General features: G+C 40.4%; 1 protein-coding gene across 1 annotated transcript in view; it reads right to left on the bottom strand.

Annotated features, from left to right (window-relative positions):
• Positions 1-13,284: 13,284 nt before the first annotated feature.
• The window catches only part of PLCH1 (phospholipase C eta 1), an 85,848-nt gene continuing 78,048 nt past the window's right edge, over positions 13,285-21,084 (bottom strand). The window contains exons 22-23 of the mRNA XM_087739172.1: positions 19,450-19,810; positions 13,285-16,356 (exon numbers count right to left, since the gene is read on the bottom strand). Coding sequence (XP_087595298.1) covers positions 14,279-16,356; positions 19,450-19,810 — 2,439 coding nt within the window. The 3' untranslated portion in view covers positions 13,285-14,278. The remainder of the gene's footprint in view (positions 16,357-19,449; positions 19,811-21,084) is intronic.

The following is a 21,084-nucleotide window of genomic DNA, read 5'->3' as shown; positions in this document are numbered from 1 at the left end:
TTTGTAATTTAATGAGATATTGGAGTATTAGAAGAATATTGAGACAACATATTGTCACAAAAGAACGAAGATGAGGATGTAACCTGTTCTTTGGCACTCTGGGCACAAGTGCTGCGGCAGGTAACTCCTGCCCTTAAGAGTTTCAATTCCAGCTTTAAAAGTTCAGGTCACATTCAGAGGAAGCCATAAAGGCTTTAATGGACTTACACACTGAGTAATCCTGCTTAGTTCAGTGTAATGTGATAAAAATATCAAGTGTGCTTTCTGTTAATTTTTTTTTTTGGGGGGTGGGGGTGTTTTTTTATGTTTTGTTTTGGTTTGTTTGTTTGTTTTTTTCACATCTAAGTACCAGTTTCTTGTACTCTTGTAATGATAAAAACCTGCTGCTCTAAACCAATGTGCATCTTGAAAAGTATAGGCAAGAAGCAAATTTCCTTCTGTCAACATCCTGAGAGTACAGAAAAATATAGATGAGCTCCCCCCCAAGCCTTTCCATAGTGCTCCATCTCTGGAAATGATAAAATTCCAAAACATAGGGCCTGTGTTTCAGGAACCTCACAGTGAATTAGAGGGCAGAGCTGGAAGGATCTGCCTCCCCCTCGCTGGGGTCCAGCTCCTGGAAGAAGACATTCATGTCTTCTAATAAACTTGCTCTCCATGCTTATCAGAAACAAAGAAATCTTTTTCCCCCTCCCTCAAATCCCTTGTTCTTTCTCCTTTGCCCACAGAGGCTAACCTGGCTCTCTAGTACTTGTGTCATTCCTACTTGACTAGTCTGACTCTGCCTGCACAGCATTTCGGTGCACGCAGAGGGGAGTGAAGACCTTCTGGGTGCCTAGATCCAAGGTGGCTAGAGATCACTCAGCAAGCAGAGACTTTTCCGAAGATGCTACTTAATTACAAGTCATTAGAGAGGTAATCTCAATTTTTCTTGCCACTTATCACATCCTTCTCCTTTACTTTATAGTGATAATCACCTACAAACTTTTTGGAAATCCCTTCTTCAGGCATTATCTTCCAGCATGGCCTGCTTTGATAATAACCAGCCTTAAACTCACTGGAGTTTAGCAGCAAGCACGCATCGTCCTCCCTCTCCTCCTCTAGCAATACCTGGAGCAGAAATTCTTACTGTTCAGAATTATATGACACTAGCTTATATTACCGACATCCTGACCACATACCACTGCACTTGGTTTGGTGCCTTGGCTCTGGAAGGCAAAAAATAAGATTTGCCATGTCTTATTCCTGCTGCATGTCAGATGCATTCCTTTTAGTAAATGAAAGGCTAGTCTCATTTTATTCATCTGACAAGAACACACACCTCCTGCTGCCCCCTTCTACAGTCATAAGGGAGGAAAAGATTGTTGGAGACCTTACCAACACCTATCCTGAATACAAGGAGGAACCTTGGAAGCTGATGGAGCCTGGGGCTGCCAGTCCAATATGAAACTGACCCCCTTGACAAAGGATTTTCCACACATGCAGCTCCTTAGATACTGTATTACTTGGAACTACACAGCAAAGTTTTGTTTGGCAGAAGCTATAAATCTTTCTAGAACGTATATCCATACAGCAACTGCAGTCTCTGGACTGAATGTTGAGCCTGGCAAGGCTTTACTAGATCAGAAACCCAAAATTGCCATGCTTATAGCACTGCTTTCTACAAGTCATACCAGCACTTTCTCCACAATTCTTTCGCTTTAAAACAAATGAAGATATATTTGATGTGTATGACCAACGACTAAGAATTTTGGTCTGATTTATAATGTTATATAGCTCAAAAAGAATACATAAAAAGTTATTCCTTGTTTAAAGCTTCACATTCAGAAGCAGAAGTCAGCCGTTGCTTGCATTTATTCATCCTGCTAAGTATTTAGCATCTCTATTAAGTGCAACAGAAGGTGCTGCCAAAACCGTCAAAGAGATAGAAACCATTTCATTTGGCACTGGACTGAATCCCTCTGCACGATTCCTAGCAAAGACCTACAGCAGAGAAGGACTTGCATCCTACTGGCCTGATAATGTATGAACTTGAATTACTGGCAAAAGAAACACACACTTTCACATCTTTTGAGTAAAAAAAGAAGTGCTTTTCAGCAAGGAAATAAAAGGGACAATTTACTGGACACGTGTGCATCGGGCCTTCTCCCTTCACTCCTGCTGTTAAGTCTAGCAGTGTTCCTGCTGCAAAGCTGGCTCGGTACTGTGCTTGGCACAGAGACACAGAGCATGGAGACCAGAGGCAAAGGAGACCGCTGAGGATTTATCTTTCAAATTAAAAACTATATTAATGAGTAAATCTTGTTTTATCTCATGAAAATGCATATTGGCTTCACAGAAATCCAGAAAGATTAATTCCTCTGCAACCTTCTCTTGCACAGTTGTGGATGGGGAAGGATCCCACTGCAACAAAGGTCTCATGGCTCCAGTGTTCCCACAACTCAAACATGGGGTAAATCAATACAGCAGTCTGGCTTTACTTATATGGCCCCAAGGCATTTTTGTCTTTGTCCCCTTTACCCCTTGAAGGATGCTGGCAGCCTTATCCCAGACTGCTCTCAGATTTGTTTTTTTATTCCATCAGCAGATTCCCTGTGTTCGCTTCAACCTTTCTAGTTGAGGACAAGATCTCTGGAGAACAGCAGACACTTTCTCGTGGCATTATATGTCTTCATCTGGTGAGATAACATGACAACAGGTTCTCTCTGCTCATACTTCATAAATACCCTCAAACACTGGGCACTTTGTGTGTGTGTGCAGGACTAAGTCAGCACTGCAACTACCAGCTCTGCACTCCAGCTTTAGAAAGCCAATGAGTACCCAATTATTAACAGTCTCCTTGTGCAGCCTGTGTATACAGCCAGAGACTGAAGAGTCACCTCCAGAGGGCAATACGCATCCAAGTGGGCTGAACATTTACCCACTGACTACACAGATCAAAACAGAAAATTGTAATGATTATCTTCCAGGATTAGGAATGCAGCTGATTAATGCAAAAGCCTCATTTTATGCAAATGCTATGCATAACTAAGTTCCCACTCAAGTTACAGGAAGAAAGTGAGAGTGCAGGTTGTATTGGGTTTGCATGGCAAGGTTTTGGGGGGATGGAGGACCCATGGAAGACCCCACACCAGAGCAGGGGGATGCCCAAAGGAGGCTGTGACCCCGTGGGAAGCCCACGCTGGAACAGGTTCTGGGCAGGACCTGTGGTCCCGTGGAGAGAGGAGCCCAGGCTGGAGCAGTTCATGAAGAACTACAGCGCATGGGAAGGACCCATGATGGAGAAGTTCGTGAAGGGCTGTCTCCCGTGGGAAGGACCCCACGCTGGAGCAGGGAAAGAGTGTGAGGAGTCCTCCCCTTGAGGACTTTTAAGATTTAGTTTTTATTTTTTCATTACCTCACTCTGATTTGATTGGTAATATATTAAACCGATTTCCCCATGTTGAGTCTGTTTTGCCCGTGATGGTAATTGGTGAGTGATCTCTCCCTGTCCTTATCTTGACCCACGAGCCTTTCGTTATATTTTCTCTCCCCTGTCCAGCTGAGGAGGGCAGTGATAGAGCGGCTTTGGTGGGCACCTGGCATTCAGCCAGGGTCAATCCACCACACAGGTCAATATCACTACTATTTATTTAAATTAATTCAAAACAGCACATGCACCCTCAAGAAGGCTAGGCATACATTTAACATCTTAGTCCCAAGACAAAATAAATACAAGGGTATTAATTACCATCTGCCTTACTCAGCATCACCTCTATTTGAAGATCAGATATGGAAAAGTACAAGAAACCTGAAACATGTTTTAAATCAAACTTCCATCTCTAGTGTAAGCCTTCTGAACGGCTTTAATTGGACTGACTCTGGTTCAGTAGTCAAGGAACAGACTCCTATCCTAGCATACAACTGGGGAAGCTCCATCAAGTTCAGTAGTTACACCCCGGCTCCGCACTGACTTAAAGAACCCAAATTTAGCACTTGATTGTATTCTCTCATTCTGCTGAGCTCTCCCCGGCAAGAGGATCCACTCGGATGCAACTAAATCTCCATTTTACTGAAAAAAAATATTAGTAGTGCTGAAAATAAACTCAAATTAACATGACTTGCAGACACTCTGCAACTCTCTATATTCTGTTTTCTCAGCACTGTCAATTTTCAGCAGAACTTCTCCACTGAACTTGTGTCACTTTAGACTAATACATCTTTAACTAAGATTTTGACTATAAATGTTGAAGATGTGAAGCACTAAATTAAAAGAATGAATCCACTTTAAAAAGCCTATAAGTCAAATGAGCGCTTGAAAACTAAGCATGAATTAATCATCTGCTTCAAGACATCTGTTTCCCTTAAAAAATGTGCTTCCTTAAGACTATTGTTCCTTAAAACGGGATCGCATAAATACTGTCTGACTTTACTGACAAATTTAAGTCGATATCCAGATGTACTTAAATTAACCATCCAACTAATGCCATTACAGAGCATTGCATGAATCAGGAACAACAGAGCTTCAGGGAAATAACTATCACACAAAGGTGATGAAGCAGATCTAATTCAGTGCTTTATCTCTAGCACTGGTCATAACAGGGAAACAAAGTCCCATGCCATGCTGTATGCATATTTTGTCCGTGTTGGGGGGCTTTCCTCCTGAAACCTTCTGCTCTCTTGTACCACCGCACAGTGCAAGTGGGAACCAGCAAGGTGCCCTTGACCATCAGTGGTGCATCCTCCGGGAAGCATGTCACACCACTCATGGAGTACAGGGATGTTCCAGACCCTTGCATTGACCTAGACCCAAAGTTTTGGGCTGTTAGACACCAGAGTTCCCACTCGTGGTGTCATTTTGTACACGGCCATGTTCCCTGCGTGCCAGGATTAGATCTTACTGTTGTGAATATGAAGGAACTATTCCCATGTCATTATAAAGTCTGAAATGGAAGTTCACATTGCTTTTAATTGCCACCACCAGGAAAAAGAGGATTTATCTCTATTTGCAAGTGCTCAGCAAAGCAACTTGTACAAATTTAGTCAATTCAGAATCTCAAACTCCCTTAGATCATTTTCACTATTCCTTACCCCTATGTCTTCGCTGTACACGCATATACCTAAACAAAAGCAGCAAAGGCAGGCATTCAATCCATGCAACTCCACTTGCAGAAGAGGCTGACCATACTCCTCAGGCTGGATCTGGGCGCTAGCAATACTATTAGGGCTACAGCAGTGATTGAGTCAAGCCATACATAAAGACAAGTCTCTGCTGCAAAGGGTTTACATATTAAAAAAAAAAAACAACTGTTCCTTAAGCAAAGGACTAATAAAGCCACAGCCATAGCTACAGCTGCCCTCCTTCCCCTCCCTTCTATGACCCATTCTTATACATACAAATACACGTTTGTACATCTGGCATGAAAGTATTTGTGAACAGACAGCAAGAGAAGGTAAGGCAATTCAGCTGTAAGCTGTACCTGGACTGCAAATTCTCCCGTTTGGTCCACAGCTATACCAGATACTAAATTCACATACTAAAGAACAAATTTCAATTTCCATGGCTTTTTACAATTAAAAAAAAAAAAAAAAAAAATCAATGCTGAACTAGGCCAGAGCAGGCACTGCCCATTTTCATTTGTTTCTGTCTCAATCAACACAGGACTTTAAAAGATAATCTCTGATAGAAGTTCAATTTATTTCTCCTTCTGCATGTCTAAGCAGATCTGTAATCAGTGTAATCACTTTGCCATACTGTCTCATACGTGTGGATTGAGGGTCCTGAACATTGTTTTCCCTGTTGCAAATAGGAACAGCATTAAAATCTTATCAAAACAAATCCAAATGAGCATCGGTCCAAGAATAAAACTGACCCAACATGGTTCTGGGGGAAATTCTGGCTGTTCTTTCTATGGCTTTTTTAAAAACGAAATGTTTTATTCTTTTACAACTTAATCTTATTTAAGATGAGAATGGGAAACTAATGAAGAGAGCTCTCTGACCAAAACATTTTAGGCTACAAAATATGTTTCTTACTAGAAAGATTTACGGTCCTGTACGCAGTAAAATTTGCATAGATGCCTGTTCAGAGTGAGATCGGAAAGAGACTCGAGGACAAAGTAGGTACCTAAGTCCCGAGATCTGACCTGCCATTTGAGCCCCTGGTCTGCCTCAAGCTGGGCTCTGGCACGCAGCAGAGCCTGGGATGTAAGGATACCTCCTCAGCTGCTGGTGTGCCCCCCACATGCCCTGCCTTGCCCCCCACAGCCCACACCGTGCCCCAGAGCCATGGGGCACGCTCAGGGAAGCAGCTTCTGCAGCAAGCCTCAGTGCCCTGCAGCACCAGCTCTCGGTAATCAGAGTGATGGACGTAGGCAGAAAGAGGCACACCAACGACCAGTCACCCTTCCGCAAGGGGAGAGCAACAAAACCAGCCTTGGGCTCGTTCACATCCAAACAGCATCCACACGTCACCTCATGCTTGCCCCTCACAGTAGGAAACTGCAGCAGCTGATACAAGAACTGAAGTGAAGAAAAATTGAGGGTCTGTTGGGTTATTGTTTGGTGGGGGGTTTTTTTTGGTGGGTTTTTTTGGTGTTTTTTTTTGTTTTGTTTTTTTTTTTTTTGTTTTGTTTTTTTAAACTATCTTGAAAAAGCTGAGGCTTCTCTGGACAGCAACAACCCCACCTTGAGCACTGGGCAGCTTTGCCATCCTCTCAGAGCTGTACAGGCAGACTTTACAAAACCTGATCTTGCAAATACAGAACTAAAATGTTACTCCTGAATGATGAGCGTGATTTATCACCTCATCTGATCAACCGTATCAGCCACGTCACACCACCTCAGCACTGCTGAAATGCAGCATGACTGGCCAAAACAAAACAAATGCTTTCAAAATATTGTTCAACATATTTACTTCTGTTTCTCATGTGTTCTAATGCCTGAAGTGAATGCTTTCCCTGTCCCATTGACCACACATAAATTGCTCCTCTGGCTACTGCTTCACTTCTTGTTCAGTACATCAGTGGTGAATCTGACTGGGCAATAAACACCTCCTCAGTCTCCTAGGATGAATAGAAGAAACAGAAGAACTTTCTAGCAGATCTTTTCACCTCTTTGCAGTGCATTTCCATCAGAACACAGGCTCCTCTGCCAAGAGTGAAGAATGTGAAATTGGATCCCCAACACTAGCAGTATTTTGTACTACTCTTAAAAGCAGGGACAGTAGATATCCCAGTAAACAATCACATAAAGGTAACTAGAGCCCTTTTTGCTTTTGAATTAAAAAATATATAGTTTATTAACAGTAATATTCCAATCTCATTTTTGCTGCTATTAACTGTTCTCTGCAGATTCTTGAACAGATTAATTTATGCATTCTTTCATAAACTAGAAAAGTAATTTAGGCCTGCTAACCCAGGATGTGAACAACCTGCCTTTACTAGGCGAAAATAATTGCTTATTCCCCTCTTCTGATTTTTCCTGCTACGCAATAAATGTATGCATTAGATGAGAAAGGGTAAAAACACCTTCAGCATTCATAACATATTCTTGCTTTTAAAAATACTTGGCAAGACGTACTAGAATAGTACCGATCCTTAGTGAAGAAAACAAATTGTTTCTTCCAGCTAATTTATACTCACATGCAGTTAGGATGAAAGACAGCTTGAAAAGAAGGAAAATAGAGGAAAATAATCCATTTTCAATTGCTACTGAAGGTATGGGAAACAAAATACTACAGAAGTTAGGAATCTGTTAACAAGCCTTTCTTTTTCTTTGAAGAGAAAGAATTTGAAGTGAATAATACCTTTGTTTGCTTTTGTGTTCTGTTACTCCACAACTCCACAAGCTTCTGAAATAAGAGTATGATGTAATCAAAAGAGTTATTTGCATCGTTCTTGGCGCACTGGCTTTTAATTTTCATAAATGTCATTCACTCTTTTGCAAAAGAGATAAATAACACCCCTTTCAGCAAATGCGTAATCTTAACATGGCCAAAGTTTCCAACAGCACTTAGCCATCCATGCAATTTATTTATAGCTCCCTCCTTCACAAAAGAAATCTTGGCCCTGGCCATTTGATTGATTGTTTAGGAATAGACATACGCAAAAGCTTGTCATTATTTGTAAGAGTTCCCAGCAATCAATTATTCTGTTCAGAATTAGGGAAAATGACAGAAAAAATAGCAAATGAAAACACATTCCAATCAACAGGCACTTGCATCCAAGAGTTTAAAAATAATTGGCTGAGGGAGATGCCTCAATAGTTAATTTCTGAATTTTCAACTGTTCAGAACGTTGCACAGGGCTGAAATAAAACTAATATGTACCAATATTTAAAAGAACAAATGCAACAAGAGAGATAACTCTTGCCTAAGACACTGATATAAGAATTGAGCAAAGTAATGGAAGTAATTTAAAAAAAAAAAAAAAAAAAAGGAAATTTATATTTAGAAAGAGTTAAAGGAGGGTAACATAATTAGTACCAAACAAAATGGGATTAAAGCAACAAGATTCACTGCACATCTTGTTTTTTATTAATTATAACCATTCAGTCCATACAGGTAAAAGTGATGATTATGATGATGATGATGATGTGTTTTTAGTCTTCCATAAAGCATTGAATCAGATGCTTCATGATATTTTTGTCAAGAGACTTGAATGATACATGATCATTACGACACTTGCTAGAAGAGCACAAAGCTGGTTAGCAGCCAGACTCCAAATGGAGCTACAGACAGTGAATCAGTGGTGAGCAAGAGCATTTGTGTTGGAGTCCTGTAAGACTTAAGACATTGGCCCTGTGCTGTATCAGTAACTTAAAAAAAAAAAAAGTGTTAAATTGGTAATGATTAAGGTTTGCAGAAGACACAAAAATTTGAGGAATGCGAAATAATAAGCAGCATATTTCTGAGATGGACACCAAGGTAAGATGGTTGCAAGGAAAAATACACATCTCAATGAATCTCAGAAGGGGAAAAATGCAAGTTATATTTACAAAAATAGACCTCCACCCTCTAAAGAATTAAAAAAAATTGGGAGACATGATACATACCCACTAAACAGATGCTGCAACTGCAATATTGCATCCAGAAAAGATTAAATGCCCTCGCATTGTAAACATAAACACAATCTAGTACAAATCGTGTTATCTCCATGCCTGCCACTGACATAACTGGCCCCGACATGCCACAACTGATTCTGGTGCCTGAAGTTCTTCAACGGTGCTGGAAACTTTATAACCTTTACAGGAGACCTCCAGGAATGAATAAAATATTTTAAAAAGAGAGACTTCAGGGCCTGGATCCATGTAGGATGTCAAAGAGAAGGCTGTGAGTTCATGTTTATGAGAGAGGAACTTGTGTGGTAAGAGCCCTTTCAACTGAGCAGTCAGAGAGCACATAATTCCATGCTGGAAAGTAAAGATAGACAAACATCAACCAGAAATATTTGTTTTTAAGCACTGAGAGTAATCAGCATTGGAATAAGTTGAAGTTTGCAACAGATTCTGCACCAAAAAAACCTTCACCAGATGGATTTTCAAAAAGCTGCAGCCTTGTCTGTACATGGTTTAATTAATTTTGGGGAAGGACTAAAAAATGAATGGCCTTATGAATGTCTGAATTGCAGATTGCTGGTCTGTTCTATGCATACATCTAAAAATCCTGGCTCTATACAATGCTTCTTGTAATCTATGTACCAGATGCTCACAGAGGTTTAAAGACCGAGATGAGGTCAGACAGCGCTTAGATTTCTTGATACAGTGTCCCTTCATTTTATTATCCAATACACAAGGTCACTGAAGCAAGCATTCTTAGTTTTCCAAAACTGCCCCATTCCAACTGTTATTCAGCATCACATTTTAGCACTGCTGTATAAAACATCTTACCTCCGGGTTACATTTTCTCTGACACTGCAATCATTTCTGCAGCACAAATTCACAATGAGACAAACTGCTTTCTATAATTCTGAGAGTATCACCACATTAGACCATGACTATATCACATCACACCAGTTCTGGACTCATACTACTAATACCTACCAGTGATATCACATCATCCTCCAGATATGGGAGGATCAGCAGTTTTCAGATGTGCCAGGCCATCTTCATGACGGGAACATCACCGCTGGAGTGGCTGGATTGGCAGCATGCTTCCAGGCTTATAAAAGCATCCCAAAGAGGCTGCCCATTTCCTTCTGGAAATGGGCAGCTACAGAATTAGACTGATCCCCGGACTCTTGTGCGGCAGCCAGCGAGCCCGGCCTCAGCATCAGTTAGCCTGTCCACTCTCACACAGCTGCTTTCTGGTGCGCACACAGCAGCATCAGCCATTCCCAGAGGCACACATGCACCAAGTATGCCGTATTTTCAAGTTTATGCCAAGGATCAGAATTTCACAGAAAAAGTGGGTGGTATTTAACCAAAACACGCTGCTTTAACATGCCAAACAGTTTATATCTAATCAGGCAAATTTATCCCTAGTATAGCTCCCCTGATCAGACCTTTTAGTTATACCAGAGATGTGTTTGGCCCAGTACTTAGAAATGAGACACTGTCTGCAACAGATGGGTATTATACATTAATTACAGTTCTCATCAGCACAGAAATATAATTTTGTTTATATCCTTTCCATTCCATGAAAGAAAATGAAGCTCACTCAGTTAAACTAAAAACTGAAGATATAATAGAAGTCTTGAACAGATATAAAATCCATTGGAAGTAAGAATATAACCTGGTACAGAATGCAGATCTCCTTTAAAATAATGGGTTTACACCAAGTGACTTCACTGGAGAGTGATGTCAGCCCATCTCCAATTCATCTTAACCTCCACTTAGCACACAAAAAAATACTAGCTTATAGTTTATCAGATAAACAATGTCTTTAACTTTCTGTTCCATCTTTTGTCCCTACGTTTCTACTATTTTTAAGTTCCAGATTCAGAAGCAATATGGATAGTTTTAAGCAAAGGATAAATTGTTGGTTATACACACTCTCATCTGGAAGAGAAACAGAAATTTAACTTGAGGTTTCAAGCATCTTTGACATGTGCTGATAGAACGGTTCCTAATTCTGTGAAGACCTTAACCAGACACTTAACAGCGAGCATAGGAATAGTCCCAAAGACTTTGGGCATTAGACATACTTTCTGACCTGGTATACAAAGAGAAACAGGACTGCGCTTGGACCGGACCCTTTGCCAGCTGGCAGGAAAACAGAAGGCAGGTCAGTCCTGGGGAGTATTCTTCACCTGCCTATTCTGCAAGGGTAGTACGGACTCTGCTCCTCTGGATCTCAAGTTCTTCCTTCCAGAGTCTAAATGCTCTCCATTTCTAGTAAATTAAGAGAGAGATGGTCAAATGGTTATCTTGTAAAGACACCTGGTGCACTTGCTTTAATACAAAATACTAAATTTAATCCAAATGTATTACATGGGCAAAATAATACCATTGACTTTCTAGTACTTTATGTTTACTACTAATCCTTTTTTCTTTTATAGTTGTGAACATAAAAGCAAGAGATAATGTCTCTGACTTTGGCTTAGACCCCTCTCCAATTCAAACATTTTATACCGAATGCTTGCTTCCAATATTCAAAATACTTCATCACGTCATCAAGCTTCTCTATATGGATGTAGCTGGTAACACAGGTATCTTCATGCTCCTATATTCACCACTTGTGATTTCATGCATTCTTCATACACCAAAGACATACATTTAAGGACCAAATCCATTTCTGAATACAACCTATCAAAATTAAAGTTCTGCAGACTGAAAACTTCTCTCTTATATCACCGTTGCAAACAGACGTTAAAATAGTCTTTCTTATCAGTTTTCCATGTCCAGGCCCACAAACTGCCCTACAGATTACTCAAGAACAGAAATTAATGGCAGTTGACATACGTAGTCTTTGCCTTCTCACCTGTGCTAGATCACAAGACGACCTTTGAACATCTTGAATACTCTGACTCCAGTTCTTCAAGGCTCAGAGTATTCCAACACTGAGAAGTTAGAAGGTTTTAACGCACCCCAATGCTACACCACCAAAAAGAAACTTGTGTGAACAAAATATAATTTGAATCTCAGTGAGGCAGAAAAAACAACAATAAGCCCAGTGAGACAGGAAAAACTACTGAGCCAGATCTTCCTTTGGCTTGAGTCTACGCTATAGAAATCCTGCCCTGTTTCACTATTCAAATTTCACTTTCACACAAAGAACTGTCCCTGTCTGAAGTAACTTCTAAAATTAAGAGAAAGCTATAAGAGATTAAGATATGAGAGACCACTGTAATAATCTATTCTGACGTCCTGCACACACCATACGATTTTTCTAAATTAATTCCAATTAAAGCTAGAAACAACCTTCAAGCCAAGAACCTTTGTCTCCTATGATGGAGATTGTATCATTTGCTTAATTACAAGGCACTTTTAATGGCAGCTATCTCTAAATAATGTATAGGTTCTACTAATACAAATAAATGTATCCGAATACAGTGTGTGAGCATCTGTGGCACGCAGCATTCAGCAGAGCAGATCACAGCCTGCACACATCGCCTCTTTCACTTGGAAACAGTCTCTAAACTACCACAACAGACAAGCTACAGGCAAGTCAGAAGTTGAAGCCATCTCTCTCTCTCAAGAAGTACTGGCCCATGCTCCAACACTGCAAGGCACAGAGCTTCTGAATTTCCCTGAAGTTAGAGATGGCTTCAATTGCACCTTCCAAATTGTATCACAAGTACTGACATAGAAATTCAGGTCCAAAGCTTAAGGGATTAATCCAGTATCTGGTTCTGTTCCTCCACAGAAAAATGCTTTTTATTTAGAAAATACACTGCTCTCTCCCAAGGGATTGAAACAACAGCCAGTTGCATCTGTTAGACTCTTGATGGAACAAAATGGGAATATGCAGGGAGTTAGACATATTCAATAAACATGGCTTCCTAACCAGAAGAGAAAGAGCTCAGCTGCAGATTTCTAGCTAAGAACCATTACCATCATGTGAAATGACAGAATTTTTTCCCTAATACGTTATTGCAAGCTCATGACAAGACAGATATCTGCAATCACTAACTACTGTTAGTTTAAGCATAATTGTATTTGCTACAGTGTCAGCAAACATGTAACCAAGTGCTTAAAAATCTATTTTAATGATGTTTTCAAGAATAATAATGCTCTGCATTACAAAAGAAAGAGGTAAAAGGTACATTTTTTATATATAAGAAAAAACTTACAGCAAAGGCAAAAAATATCTTAAAACCAAGATAAAGCTATGTTGTTCCCTACAGGGAAGCTTCCAGTGTTTGAGATTACTCACTCGATTCACTTTCAGCATTCATAGAAAAAAAAAAAAAAAAAAAGAAAATGGACAGTCAAAATAGTTACTCTACCATGTCAGCTTTAAATATTCCACTGACTGTCAACAATTTAGCAATAAAATTACAAATATACAGAAAACAGATCTGCTACTGTACTGAAGCTACTACACACACAACCAATAGCAAAAATACATAACAAAATATGCAGAAATTAAGTGTTTTCCACTCATAAATGCAGAATTATTCCCACATTCCTCTGTCCTGTAACCAAAAAGGAAGACAACTGTTATTATACTTCATAGAGCGCAGAAGACAAATCTACACATTACTCACAAATTTGGACTAACCCTAATTCTACAAATTGTTTGCTGTAGAATCATAGTTCATACATGGAAACATGTAAAATTAATATTAACAATTAAGTAAAGTCAGAGTGAAAACAGTGATGCTAATGAAGGGTCTCATTCTGAGACTGCTGCTTGTTGGGCAGAATGAGTCCTAGTTCAGCAGTCTAACCCCGTGGACGTTACCAATAACAGAAAGCACTATGCTTAGCAGAATTCACATGAAAGGCCAAAAGTGATCGCTAAAAATGTTTTTCCAAACAGCAGGATAGGATATCAGGAAAACAGAATACTATTGTATTCATTGCGATGTTAGGCTTTTGAGCACAGATGTGCTCGACTTAAAAATGACATGCATTACAAATACAAAATGCTACAAATGCTTACTGCATGCAAACAGTCCCCAGATTACTTCACTTCATAATTTCTAAATCAAAGTAATACATACGTAAGGATGGAACATGGTTTCTATTTACATAAGCTCTGACAGGGAAGGGCACATTAAATCATGACTGAATCACTAACATGAAATTGCATTTCTAAATAATTAATTTAAACCCTCAAAACAGTATTTCTTGCTAAAAATCCTTCATTTCAATGAAATAGTTTGTAAACATTGAAGATGTACATTTATACAATCTACAGTCTCAGCAGGAAATAAATTTCAGGCTTATCATCACTACCCTGTTCCAGCTGCAGAACAGCATCACGTGTACACAACTGGTCGCTACAGCCGTAGTGCAAAGCAGTGCACGCACCCTCCGGTATTCCTCGGCCCTCCACGTCCTCCCCAGGGAAGCCATTCAGGTACCTAGCTATGTACGAGCCTGTCGAATGCCTGTTGATAACATGAGGAGATGCTGAGGGCTTGTTCCGAAGGACGACACCTGCTATGCTACTTGTGTTAGAAGATTTTTGCTTGCTGGCGGCCTCCTGCCTCTCCTTGGCACGGCTAGCTATATTCCGCACTCTGCTCTGGCTTCTAGACGAGAGTTTTCTGACCAGTGCCTTTGGGCAGTCTTCATCAATCTGCCTGGAGTACAGTGTTTGGTGGCTGTCCTCCTGGTCCAGGGACACCAGCTTCCTCAGCTGTTCCGTCAGAGCATCCGTAGAATGTGGTCTCATATTCTTCATAGCAGCAAGCTTCTTGTCTCTCATGCCTGATGAGATAAAGCTTCTACTTATGTATTGATACTTACTTTCAAAATTGCAGGAAATATCTTCTGATGTCAAGTCACCAAGACTCTTGGATTTGCAAGGGCTAGTCTGCTTGATGGCTGAAGGAGGCGGGAAAGCCAAAGCATTTTTGAGCACTGGTGAGCGTATGTTGAGCTGGGATGTCTCGGAGGTACACATTACATTTTTCTGCTTATCTGAACGATGATGATACAAAAAGCCAACATTTTCACACATTGGAAAAGGGAACTGACTCCCTGCAGTTCTGAAGTTATCTGAGCAGTCCAGGGCAGCAGCACAGGTCCTCTCACCACCATGCCCAGTGTCCTGCTTTTGCCTCAGTTTCAAAGGGGAAGCCAACTGGCTCATGTCTTCCCTTCTGTACTCGCATGCAGTTACCAAGAGATCTTGAGAATCCCCATCTACTTCTACAAGACTACTGCTTTCTGAATTTTCACTGGTGGGAGGGTCAACAAGCGTCTCTGCAAAGATGAGGCTGTTGGAAGCAAAAGAACTGGCAGATTCGGGGGCTTCCCAGCTTGTTTCACATTTTCTTTTGGGATTTGCATTTCGCAAAGAGAGAGGTGAAGGACAAGGACAGCTAGGCAAGTTATTTTCTATACTGTTTAACTTTTTCTTGCAAGCTAATTCACTGTGGATCTTACATTCAGAGGTTGGTGTAAGAGTTGCCTCATGGATAATTGTGTACACAGAATACTCTGCAGTCTCAGGACTGGAGAACACGGTAGTATCTGGAGTTGAGAATAAAGGGGATTTGATGGATTTTGTGGTAGTAAAGTTGTACTTACAGGGGCTGCTAAGATCCGCAGTAAGCATGTGTGGGTGCGTAGCCATCACACTGAAGGTCTGGCTGCTAGCGCCATGGAGGCTGGAGACCGCAGTAAGATTAGTTTGGTCATCTGTGACATCAAACTGTCCAATCAGAGCTGAGACAGCACTATCCATCTCACTCTCATTCGCTAAAGAAACTTCATCTATAAGGCGAGAAATGTCACTGTCTTGCATGGTTAAAGCGGAGTGCAAATCAGGACTATCAGAGCAAACGGTAGAAGAAATATCTGTCAAAGAAAGAGGTGCTGCAGTGCTTTTCTTGATGATGTCATATTTGTGATTTTCCATCCCTACTTTTTGAGAACAGGAAGTCCCCACAAGAGTTATTTCCCCCTCCTTAGACCCTTTTGTGTCATCTTCCTTTTTATTGTCTGCACAGTTTTTGTCATTTGTTTTTTCCGTGGAAATTTCAAAATCAGAGCCCTGCACTAGAGGGACAGTTTCATCAGAAAGATTGTTTTCCTGATAGTCTATGAGGTGATTTGTTTCAGCTATGCCACTTGTAAAAACTAAATTTTCAGGTTGCTCCTGTAGAGGTGGTACTAAAGAGTCAACTGTGGTCTCCTTCTGGTCATTCTCCTTCTTAAATTGAGATGCCAAATGTGAAGTATTTGCTGTTTTCTCAGAACGTGTAAAAACAGATTCTTTCAAGTTTGTTTCCTTTTCATTTGTATTGTCATCACTGTTGGCTAAATTAAATAAGAAACATATTAGTTGCATACAATATTCTGCTCTGTTTATTAACAACTATTTTGTCCTTAGACAGACAAATGGAGAATGCAAAATTAGGTACAGTTGTGACAGAACTTAATTATGGGGTTGTGCAGGTTTAGTACAAATTATCCGTGTGATATGAATAAATGGAAAAATACAACTGCAGGCACTTCATTGAAACTTCCTTTGAATGTCTATTACATCAAGCACGTGATGTAATATTTGTTGCAAATAATGTTAATGAGGTACCATATTATAGCTTGCACATGGCATTACCTTCAGCTGTGTTCCTATTCAGATTTGTACTATAAAGAAGCATGGCAATAAAGACAGAACAAAACAGCTCTGTTAAAAAAAAACATAATACTGTGAAACAAGATGCATGCTTAAAAGAGCTGAGTAAAAAGCATCAAGTAGATGGACTCCAGACAGTGGGTTTTTTTTACACGCAGTTATTGTAACGTTACAATTTAAGGATTTTTGATCTTCTACCAGCATATTGTATTCATAAGACAGCAAGATTTTGAATTCCATGAAAAATACGCGTTAGATATTTCCTGCACCAAATCTTCTTACTTGTTTTTATATGCCAAATCCGAGCTCCATGACTTACTCCTTTGGAGCTTTTAATTAAGCAAGGACTACAGAAGTAAGCTTAGCATAATATACACTGTTTCTAACATTCACTAGAAATCAGGTACCCTAGGAAGAAACAAGACAAGCCCTGATCATTCATTAACAGTGACTGAACCCACCTGTGGTACAGTAAGAGCTATTTTTAACGAACATGACATTAAAGGCTGATCTTCAAAAATCTCAAAAGTTCCCCAAGCTTTCCAGTGTTCCTACGTAAGGATGGAAGAGATGTACATTTCTTTGATTTGTAGATTTTTTTTTTTCTATAAAGAACAGAGGAGAAAATGCACAGCACGCTGTCCAGTTGGCATAATTCCAACTGAGACAGTAGAGGTATGTTCAGCTGTAGTATTTTAGCAAGAAAGATCTCTGTTGGACAGCTAGCCCTTTCCATTATTCACGGCATCCTGCAAAAACAAACACTTCATCTGACTAGTAAATCCCTGAGGGTGAAGCCACCTCCCAATCTGAAATATTTGGACTGAACTTACTTTCTGAGAATATCCAAGCCTATTCCTGTATGTGCACAAGGCTGCATTGTACCTTTTCTTACTATGATTCAAGGTAAGTGCTTCCACAAAAAAAAAAAAGGGGCCAGAGTTGCTTTTCTTTATGTCCACCACTAAGCCATGTATGGCCCTGCAGCACAGAGAAGGGAGAAGGTCCCTCGAGGACAGGAGAGGACTCCATCTGGAATTTCATCTTCTTCATGTCTCATTTCTTTATGTCTAAGGTGGCCAGTCCTCCTCCATATGGGTTACAGAGCAAGGCCTACAGAAACTCCAACGGACAGGATCTAGTCCTCTCATAGTTAGAAGGGGCAAGATTCATTCCCTGTGACAACTTTTTAGGTCATCTCACCAGGGCCTGTATTTTCTGCAAAGGTGGTTATGTGAATATCTGTGACCTCCAAAAAGTGTGGAAGTTTCTTCTCAAAGAATTTTGTGTCTTTGTCTGTAGCATCTTTAGGAAGAAATATCTACGAATCTTTGTTGCAAAGAATGGCTGAGCTGTATCATCTTCACAGGCTTATCTAGAGGATCTTTCAATTTAAAATACATCATTTCAGAGTTAACTTCCTTTACTAGGAATGTTCTTTTTCCTGTCTACAGTTTCTTCTCAGGGTGGTAGAAGAAGAATTGGTTTGATTTTGCTTGCTGTTTCTCTTAAGTAACTTCTTACGAGACGATGTCCAGATTATCTGTTCCTTCAAAGCCACTAATATGGGCAAGTAGAACAAAGGCGGCTTAATAACACATTCTCATCTGTGCCTGGTAGTTCTCCTATTTTAGGGTGGCTCCTGTGGTTGGTGGAAGCTGCTGCTCCGCAGCTGAGAATATCCAGAGCAGAGCAGCATTTCCGTCACCCCTCCAGCCAAGAGAGGCTCTCGGTGTGCTCTCTGCATCTTACCAAGGAAGACAGACGGTGCTGCTGGCTGCCCTGCGCCAGCTGAGGAAGAGCCCTGCAGGACTAACTGCAGAAACGCTGCGCTGTCAGAACTGACGAGAAGCTGAGGATCCGGCTAGCCCTGCAGCCTCGTGGGGACAGCCCGTACGAGCACACACGCTCTTCCCAATCAAACAAAAAAACAGCCCCAAAAAGCAGTATAGACACCCTAGACTAGGGACAAGCTCAGAGTGGAGACAGCAAGTCTAATGAATTACAGCCATTGTATTCAAAGCTTCCTAGACTTATTTAAATATTCCAGTAAATCAAATATTAGGCAGGTCAAGCACTAACCTTGCTGTAGTCATGGGAATAACTGGATTTCAAAACCAGGAATATTATTGCTGAATACACTTAGAAAAAAGCTATTTTAAGAATTAAATTGTATTGTGTATCAATAATATAAGATGAAGGTTTTATCCTAACACATGCTTTCCATATAAATCAATCAAATTAAGTAACCTAGGTTAAGAGAAGAATATCAAGATTGCTGGATACAAAATTTGACCTACTTTTACGCCTTTTACATCTATCTGAAAGTCTGCGTTAGTCTTTACACACACTATTTCCAAAAACATACGCTGCATGCTGTTCTTCCTCCTTGAAAATGGGGAGAGAAAACCCACCATGCCAGCAGCTCTGTTTTCATAAGTAAATGGACAGTAGCAAACCAGAAATTGATGAAGCGTAACTGAAGGTTGGTTCTTAAATTACAGAAAGAAATTTGGCAAATGTCCTTTTAAGAGCACTTCCAGAAATTATTGTAATTCATTTGCCTAGTTTGGCGTGTAGACAGCTTTCCAGGGTGTCACTTATCAAAGAGTTTAAGGAGCTGTTAAAATACTGCAAACTTAAGCATATGTAATTTTGCCCAGTAATTCTTATTTGAGATGAATAAAACTATTTGCATAGGGACTGCAGAACTAAGCCTTTTAATAGACTATTTCAGCTTACTACATTCAAAAGTAATTTTGGAAGCATCTTACCAGATGTGTTTTCTTTTCCTTTGGCATCTTGGGCAGTTTCATCTTCTGGGCATGGCAGTCCTACAAGAAGATATTTGTCCACGGGCATAGAAGCAGGACGTGCTTGCAAACTCCGGCTTGTACGCCTTACAACTCCTTCTTTGTCTTTCAAGTCTATTGGTTCAGATGCACTGTCTTTAATTTCAGTAGCTTCCAGAAAACCCATCTTACTTTTCTTTCTACCTTTTGCTGGTGCACTGGCTGTGCGCCGGAGAATTCGATCACCAATAGATCGCTTCCGTACATAGTGCCCGCTGGTTTCAGCAGAATTGTGCTTAGGGTTCTTGTTAAACAACCCTCTGAGTCCTATCAGCTGCTTATTCTGAAAGGACAAGAATAACCACAGTTTCAAATGAGTTCATACTATTATATAACGAGTACAATGAAAAGGCCTGCTTTCAGAGTATTTATGAATGATGAAGACAGAGTTAAAAACGCAGCAAAGCAAAAATTCACACCAAGCAATCCACATCTATTCTGACCAAGGAACTATCAGCATAGGTCTCCATGAATTCATGCATGTCTGTATTTCTCCTCATTAGGATGGCAGCCTGCCACAATTACAAGAGAAGCTTGATCAAAGTCTCCTAATCAGAGACGACAAGACTGTAAGAAGTGTACTGCAGTGACAGGCTACACATTAACTTGGAGTTTTATGCATGGGCTTCATCAAAGCAATATTCAAATGTTTCAGAGTCTGAATGAAGAATGATGTAAGTTTGGTAGCTGTAGATCATGCGATTAGGAACCATTTGAAAAATCTGTGCCCAGCAAGTGCGAAGTGCATGCTAATGAAGTCTACCTTTGTGGCTCCTAGAAAGTGCAATATTGTGTAACTGGGATTGAGGATTAAAGGGCTCCACTGAAAGGCAAAAAAAATGCAAATACATTTGGCTAATGTTTTCAAGATTGTGATACAAGCAAATAAGGTAATAGTACATCAGCTATAACCCCTCTACAGCAAATAATTTAAAACTATTTATTCATCCAGTGTCAGTCTCTCTCAGAAACTTGACCAGATATCCTCATTTACAAGGATGCAAATGTGCATTCAGCCTTTGTTTCTGCATTAGAAACAATCATACAGCCCATCATTAAGGCAAGCATTAGATGAATAGACTAAGTGATACAGAGATCAAATCTCAATGGGTCCTCCCCCTCAGCTTTTGTCTTCCCTATGAAGCTACTCTTTACTATTTTTCTTGAGTATAGTTCTTCTTTGAAGAGCACGTGAGCCAAGAGCAACAGCCAAACAGGCTCCCCTACAGACTAGCACCAAAACTGTATGTGATTTCACACATGTACCCAGATGTGTACAGATCTGAGTAGATACTGGAGATGCATTCCAAGCCGTTTAGTACTGCTTTTCTTTTTACACTGATTTAGGAATAACAAAGTCTACCTTGAATAGTAAAAGCTTCTCTTTGCACACAGAACATGCACAGGTCTGGTATGGTCAGTGCTGTTCCCTCCACTGCCTGGCCGCTGTCCTCCCTGGTGGGAGGAACACTTGCGGAGGCAAGAGCAGATGAGCACATTGGAACATTGGTCCCTGCACTGAGACAAGGATGCCAAGACTGAGACAGATATCTAAGT

Source organism: Nipponia nippon, unplaced genomic scaffold (assembly GCF_047370975.1).
Source record: "Nipponia nippon isolate SJK-2023a ecotype South Korea unplaced genomic scaffold, ASM4737097v1 scaffold_7, whole genome shotgun sequence".
Taxonomy (NCBI): Eukaryota; Metazoa; Chordata; class Aves; order Pelecaniformes; family Threskiornithidae; genus Nipponia; species Nipponia nippon.
Note: the sequence above shows the minus strand (reverse complement) of the source record. Positions and strands in the feature narration are given on the sequence as shown.